This window comes from Asparagus officinalis, chromosome 7 (genome assembly GCF_001876935.1).
Source record: "Asparagus officinalis chromosome 7, Aspof.V1, whole genome shotgun sequence".
NCBI lineage: Eukaryota > Viridiplantae > Streptophyta > Magnoliopsida > Asparagales > Asparagaceae > Asparagus > Asparagus officinalis.
Window position 1 is genome coordinate 19,756,512 of NC_033800.1, and position 8,271 is coordinate 19,764,782.

Here is an 8,271-nt window from a genome sequence, read left to right on the forward strand (position 1 = left end):
AGTTTGTCACCCCTAGATATTACCAACATGTCGATGATGCTACAAAAGGGACCTTGTATGCTTTTGCATCCCTTTTGCCGGATTCCACAATCTTAACAAGTTCTTGAAATTGATACATAAAATTCCGAATACTCTTCACTATCAATTATCAATTCAACTAGACCGGTATAATTATAGCAGTCAGTGTGTCAGTCTAATAGCTGATAGTCAAGTGTGTCAGACTAATAGCTGATATTGATATGTGTACTAAAGTCTAAATATATTCGTCATTTTATCTCTTCATATGATATTCTTTAGAGGGCCTCCATTGAATTTTCCCCCTTTGAATTGCAATCGCGTGCTCATTCGTGGTATGCCATTGCACGGCTATGCTCACTCATTGGACTTGTTCAAGCGTCTGAATAAATACGAGAGCACATGAATTAATTCTTGTATTATGTAATATATTATTATATAATATTAATTAGTAATTATAGTATAGCGTATTTATTATAATATCATATAATATTTAATAACATATATTATTATATAACATATTATTATATAATTAATTTATAAAGGGAGAAGTGTTCCTAAGGTGACACCTTAGATAATCATCTAAGGACGTGGCCTAAAATCACATGATTGAGCTATATTGTGAATTATCCACTCCGTTGAACTTGATCTACATATTCTAATACCCCAACACACCAAGTTTGGGGTGAATCCGTCGTCGTTTGACCCTCCGTCGAGCCATGTGAAAAGTTCTATTCATTCGAAACCGTTAAAATTGATACGAGTGGATGAAGGGTCAAACGACGACGGATTCACCCCAAACTTGGTGTGTTGAGGTTTTAGAACATGTAGATCAAGTTCAACGAAATGTAGCTCAATCATGTGATTTTAGGCCGCGTCCTTAGATGATTATCTAAGGCGTCACCTTAGGAACACTTCTCATATATATATATATATATATATATATATATATATATATATATATATATATATTATATATATATATTAATTATGAGATTAATGGTATCCTTGTCATAGGAGGGGATTCCTCCTTGACGCCTCTAAAATCACATGATTGAGCGATATTATGGATGATCCACTCGTTGAACTTGATTTACAATATTCTAAAATCCAACAACACACAGTTTGGAATGAACCGCTCGTCGTTTGACCATTCATTCACTTGTATCAATTTTAACGGTTTTGAATGAATAGAACTTTTCACATGGCTCGATGAGGGTCAAATGACGGAAGGGTACCCCCAAACTTGATGTGTTGGGGTTTTAAGATATATGTAGATCAAGTTCAACGGAGTGGATCATCCATAATCGTCGCTCAACCATGTGATTTTAGAGTCGTCAAGGAGGAAATCCCCTCCTATGACAAGGATACCCATTAATCTATATATATATATATATATATATATATATTATATATATATAATATATATATATATATATATATATATATATATATATATATATATATATATATATATATAATATTATATTATATTTAAATTTTAATATAAAATTTTAAGAAATATTACATTGAATAAAGTAAAATATTATAATATTTATAAAGTGGCATTATATCCTATGATACTATATTATAATATATTAAATTAAATAATATATTATTAAAGTATTATATTATATATATTATTCATATATTATATCAATTATTATATAATGTAGCATACTAATATAATGTTAATTAGTAATTATTGTATAACATATTATATTTTTGTATAAATAAAATAATATATTATATTAAATATTATATTATTAAAATGTTATATTAAATATATTGATATTATATTATATTAATTAATATATATAGTATAGCATGCTTATATAATATAATATAATACAATATAATAATTAATAATAGTAATTTGTAAGTATAGTACAATATATTACATTTTAATATAAAGTAAAATAATATTTATATTATAATAATATACTAAATAATATACTAAACCAATTGGATAAGTTAATTTAGAAGTAATTAATAGATAAAATTATATTTTAATAAGATGTCACATCATTAATTATCCCACATGAATTGTCAAATCAAATGCTTAAATTATCACATTATCACACTTTATCCTGCTTTACCCCACTTAAAATATCCCAAAGGGGTAGAATTGTTCCATTAGAATAATTTTCCCTCTTGACCCCAATTTGTCCCCACCAATAACCCCTTTTAGGGCATCTCCAACCCATCGCACCAAAATGATGCAAATTTCGCACCAAAATGGTGCAAAAGTCACATCTAACAGTAAATCATCTTCAACCCATTGCACCATTTTTTGCACAAAAAAGGAATATTCTCAGTATCTTTCTTTTTATCTACTTTTATATGATTATTTTTTATTCCCTATATTTTTAACTATTTTAATAATTAACCCCACATATCAAATTTTATTTTTTCACATATTTTCCAAACAAACTGAATTATTATTTAAAAAATTAAACTAATAAAACAATAAAATATTGTTTTATTAATTAAAATAACTTGATTGCTAAAATATTATATTTTTATTATTAATATTGCCAAAATATTACATTCAAGAACACAACAGAAAATAAAATACAAGAAAATAATTAAACATTAACAACAATATAAAAATTACAAATTTAGTATGCACTTAACTATCTGAATTAGTGTATTCCTCCCATAGATGATCTATCAATGCATTACGAAGCGCAATATGGGCATCTTTATCCTTGATTTTTCCGTAACGTGCAATAAATTGAGTAAATCTTGTAGTTTCATCTGCTACCATATCAACTTCTGGTGTTGGTGCTTCCCTCACTTCTTGAATTGGTGCATAAAGATCACGTTCATCCTCGATTATCATATTGTGCATAATAATGCATGCAGTCATTATGTCATGTAATACATATTTTTTTTAAAAACGTGCTGATCCTGTCACAATTGCAAATCGTGATTGGAGAACTCCGAACGCACGTTCTACATCTTTTCTACATGCTTCCTGTTTCATGGCAAAATATTTTTTCTTCCTACCTTGTGGCTGTTGGATTGTTTGTACAATAGTAGCCCATTTTGGATATATACCATCAGCTAAATAATAACCCATATTATACTCTTTTCCTTGAATAACATAGTGAGCGGGAGGAGCAATACCTTGAGCTAGGTTAGAGAAAAGATTAGATGACTCCAACACATTGATATCATTATTGGTGCCTGGCATACCAAAATATGCGTGCCATATCCAAAGATTATAATCTGCCACAGCTTCGAGGATAATAGTTGGTGACCCACTACGTCCTGTGTATTGCCCAGACCATGTTGTTGGACAATTTTTTCATTTCCAATGCATACAATCAAGACTTCCTAACATTCCTGAAAAACCACGTTTTTTTCCAATATAGAGTAGCCTAGCAATATCGTTAGCGTTAGGTGTTCGTAGATACCGCTCTGCGAATATTTCCACCATAGCACGACAAAATTTTGTCATACTTTCAATTGTTGTTGACTCACCTATTTTAACGTATTCGTCCGTAGCATCAGCTGGTAGACCGTATGCCAACATGCGAAAAACAGCTGTTACTTTCTGTAACGGTGATAATCCCATTCTACCAAGTCCATCACTTCGTTGTTGGAAGTAATAGTCATGATCTTTCACTGCATCAACAATACGAAGGAACAAACTTCTTGACATCCGATATCGACGACGAAACATATCTTCTCCAAAACGTGGATTATCGGCAAAGTAATCTATGACCAAATTCTGATGCGCATTTTCTCGATCGCGGTTGATCACTGCATGACCGGGAATCGAGCCACCATGGATCGGTTGGTAGTTGTGTTGACGTAAATTGTTAACGAGGATCATGTTGTTATTGATGTACTCACAAATTACTTCTTCGGTTTCATCAATCTCTGCAATGATATTGGACAGAAAATTATCATCATCCGAAGATGAAGATGATGATAAGTATGATGGGCCTCCAACATCGAAATTCATTTTTGAAGTAAGAAAAAAAAGACTGAAGTATGCAGAAATGGAGAATAATAATTTTAACACAACAACGAGTAATTGTGTGGATGTACCTAATCTAGTATGCTATTTATAAAACTTTGCTTAGCTGTATACATTGAACCATGTGTATAGTTGAGCTGATTTTACTAAATGCTTTCTAGCTGTTATCAATTTGTCACAAAATTCAAATTTGCTTTTAGCTGTATATGTTGGACAATGTGTAAAGCTGGCATGATTTCAAAAAATGATTCCCACTCGTATAAAGCTTTCACACAATTCAAGGAAAGCTGAGTTGTGTATACGTTGGACCGCAATTAAAGCTAACCTGATTTTAAAAAATGATTCCCACTCGTACAAAGCTTTCACACAATTCAAGGAGAGCTGAGCTGTGTATACGTTGGACAATGTGTAAAGCTGACCTGATTTCAAAAATTGATTCCCACTCGTACAAAGCTTTCACACAATTCAAGGAGAGCTGAGATGTGTATACGTTGGACAATGTGTAAAGCTGACCTGATTTCAAAAATTGATTCAAACTCGTACAAAGCTTTCACACAATTCAAGGAGAGCTGAGCTGTGTATACGTTGGACAATGTGTAAAGCTGACCTGATTTCAAAAATTGATTCCCACTCGTACAAAGCTTTCACACAATTTAAGAAGAGCTGAGCTGTGTATACGTTGGACAATGTGTAAAGCTGACCTGATTTCAAAAATTGATTCCCACCGACAACATTGGATAATGTGTAAAGCTGATCAGTTTGTACAAAATGATTCAATTTCAAATGTTGACCACCGACAAATTCAAATTCAAATTCAAATTCAAACAAAAAAAACAAATTTGGATTGGCTATAAATAACATTCACGAGTTCTACTTCAAATCACCCAATTCGAAGTATTTCTTCAAAGTATTTCTGATCTCCAAACCAACCGCTTTTTACAAAAAATGTCTGTTCGATCAACTGGATACACGGTTACTGAAGATGTGCTCCTTTGTCAAGTGTTCTTAGATATTTCTCAAGACCCTATTATCGATAGAAACCAGTCTCGAGATGCATTTTGGTCTCGTGTGGAGGACAAATACAATGAACTTAGAGATCAGCATTTTGAGATGCGTACGAGCCGATCAATTCGTTCTCGAATGAAAATCATAAGTAATGAAGTAAGGAAATTGAATGTGTGCTTGAGACAAGTAGAGAATCTGAATCCAAGTGGTGCTTCAGATGAAGATATTGTAAGTATTCTATTAATTATCGTCTGAATTTTATTATTATTGTTGAAATACATAACTTGATGTTCACTATAATTTGCAGTTAGTTCGAGCAAAGATGTTATTTATGCAAGAACCAAAGTACAAAAAAGGTTTCAAATTTGATCATGTCTGGAATATGGTTAAAAATTTCAAAAAATTCAAAGATGATGTCCCCACAGCAAGACAAGTTGGTCGAAGACAATCCCAAAGTGTGAACTTCGACTCGTCACAATCAGATAATCCCACTCCGGAATCTCCTATATCAACATCTCCTGGATTGTCATCATTTACTCCATCTGAACGACCTATTGGGGTAAAAAAAGCTAAATTGAAAAGGAAAAATGATGATCATGAGTCAAGTGTAGTGGACTCCATCGAGACCTCCAACAATCGACTTATAGACAGGTTAGACTATTAAGAGTTGCTTGTCCATCTCAGGAAATGTTCCATGTTTAGTTTGTATTTTATGTTTTATTTTAATAAAGTTTTAAATTATGCGTGTTAGTTTTTATATGTTATGTATTTCAGATATGTAATTTATATTTGAATTATGTATTAGGATTACTCTTTATATTTCATGGGACTTTACTTAATATCTAGATTTTAATATTATAATTAATAATAATTTCTTTTAAATTTTAGCATTTTTTTATTTTTAAAAAATAATTTATTTTGTCCAAATTATACAATTGGGGTAAAATTATAAAATTTAAATATTATTGGAGTTGTTTTATACATTTAATAAAACAATTAGGGTCAAATTGTAAATACATAAAAGTATAAGGTAAAATAAAAAAAAAGAAAAATAAAAACAACCAGTAATGAGGTGATGAACAGTGTGACGCCAAATATGGCGTCACGCTGTTCATCACCGCTAAAATGCAGCGGGATTTGGCGTCTGGTTGGAGCTCATCATCAGCGGCATTTTCCCTTTTTGCGGCAAAATAACGCCCGGTTGGAGATGGTCTTAGGCGCACCCTGAAGCACGAGTTGATATTGCTTCTATCAGTTTGTTGTCGGCCCGCATATGGATCCAGTGTTGACTTCAGGGCGGAAAACCAGTCCTATTCGGACTGATATGTCGGCCCAACCTAGCCCAGTAAAGATTAGATTTTGGACTTGTGTATAGTTAATTAGGAGTTTAGTTCTTCAAGGACTGGGACTTTTTGTTCTTAGCTAAAAACGCTCTCGTAAACCAGTGATGAAAAATCTTCCTATTGCGAGTAGAAAAAGGATAATACATCCTTACTGCATATATGTATAGAATTTGACGGAGCTCATAAATTAATTTCTTCAAACAATTGTATGCACTAGGAGAGAGAGAGAGAGAGAGAGAGAGAGAGAGAGAGAGAGAGAGAGAGAGAGAGAGAGAGAAGGAGAGAGAGAGAGAGAGAGAGAGAGAGAGAGAGAGAGAGAGAGAGAGCTCAGAATCTAATTGCTCTCCTCCTTCATCGTCTGTCCTCCTTTCTTGAATATAGGTATTAACTATTTATCGCTTTCGTATTTTTTGACGTATATATTCGTTTTCGTTTAGAATCCATGTCCTCTCCTCCTTCATCGTCTATTCTTCTTTCTTTGAGAAAAAAAATTGACATAAAAAAGATACCAATTTGCATGCAATTAAACGATATTGTACATAGGTATTAACTATTAACTATTTATTGCTTTTGTATATTGTGATTTGTATGTTATCCTATTAGGACATGTTTGGTTGTTTTCCATAATTATAAGGAAACATATTTGCTTCAATTTTCGGTGTTTTCTTTTCTCATTTTCATGGAAAAGTATTTCATGTGTTTGTTTCGCCAAAAATTATGAGGTACAAGTAATCTCCATCAATTTTTTTGTTTGGTTCAACTTGAAAAAAGAAGAAAGCAATTGATGTGAGAATAGATTCCTCATTTTCCAGAGTTTGGTTCAAAAAAAAATTTAAAAAAGAAGAAATCAGGGTTGTGATCACCATTGCGTGCTTAGTACACCCACATAGAACAAAAATGTTGCCAACATAAATGGAGCGGTGAACACACCCACCATCACGTAAAATTGCTTATGACTATAAACCCAACGACTATTTGAGGTAGTACTTTGCAAAATAATCAAAGATATGAGGGCCTAATTCAAAATGTGAACGTTTGAGGGAGACATTTTAAAACGTTTAAATTTTGAGGGACTAATTTTAAATTTTGAGTACATAATATTAAGCCCAAGGTTCTGTTATGCTCAATTGTATTCTAAGAAAGTACCAAGAGATCTAAAGTGCAAGCCATGAAATAGAGAAGCCCTTATGTCAACTTAAGTGGACCATGCATCCATCAAACTTTTCAATCCAATGATGATACTTAGGGATCCATACAATATATAAAGAGATTTTTTATATATGTAGCATTATTATTGTAGCACAAACGGAACTGTAGTGTTTAAAAATATTACTGTAACATCATTTATTGTAGCTCAGTTGGGATACTGTAGCATTTTTAAAAAATGTTACTATAGTCCTTATTAAAACTGTATTTAAATATAGAAGCACTGTAGCACAATCGGAACTGTAGTGTTTGAAAATATTACTGTAGCATCATTATTGTAGCTCAGTTGGGATACTGTAGCATTTTAAAAATATTATTGTAGCCTATATCAAAATTGTATTTAAATATAGAATTACTGTAAGCAAAAAATAAATATATATATATATATTATATATATATATATATATATATATATATCATATATAATATATATATATATATATATATATATATGAGATTAATGAAGTATCCTTGTCAAATAGGAGGGATTTCCTCCTATGACGCCTCTTAAAATGCAGCATGATTGAGCGATATTGTGGATGATCCGCTCGCCGTTGAACTTGATCTACATATTCTAAAACTCTCAACACAATCAAGTTTGGGTGAACCCAGTCATCGGTTTGACCGCTTGTCATCCACGTGCGTATCAATTTTAACGTTTGTTTGAATGAATAGAACTTTTGCACCATGGCTCGATGGAGGATCAACGAC

At 32.0% G+C, this 8,271-nt stretch overlaps 1 protein-coding gene across 1 annotated transcript; it reads right to left on the reverse strand.

The window, feature by feature from the left end:
• LOC109846788 lies at window positions 2,912-3,991 on the reverse strand. The gene is made up of 2 exons (XM_020416034.1): window positions 3,346-3,991; window positions 2,912-3,207 (listed from the first exon to the last, which is right to left on the reverse strand). Exons 1-2 carry the CDS (start codon window positions 3,989-3,991, stop codon window positions 2,912-2,914), a joined length of 942 nt encoding a protein of 313 aa, XP_020271623.1.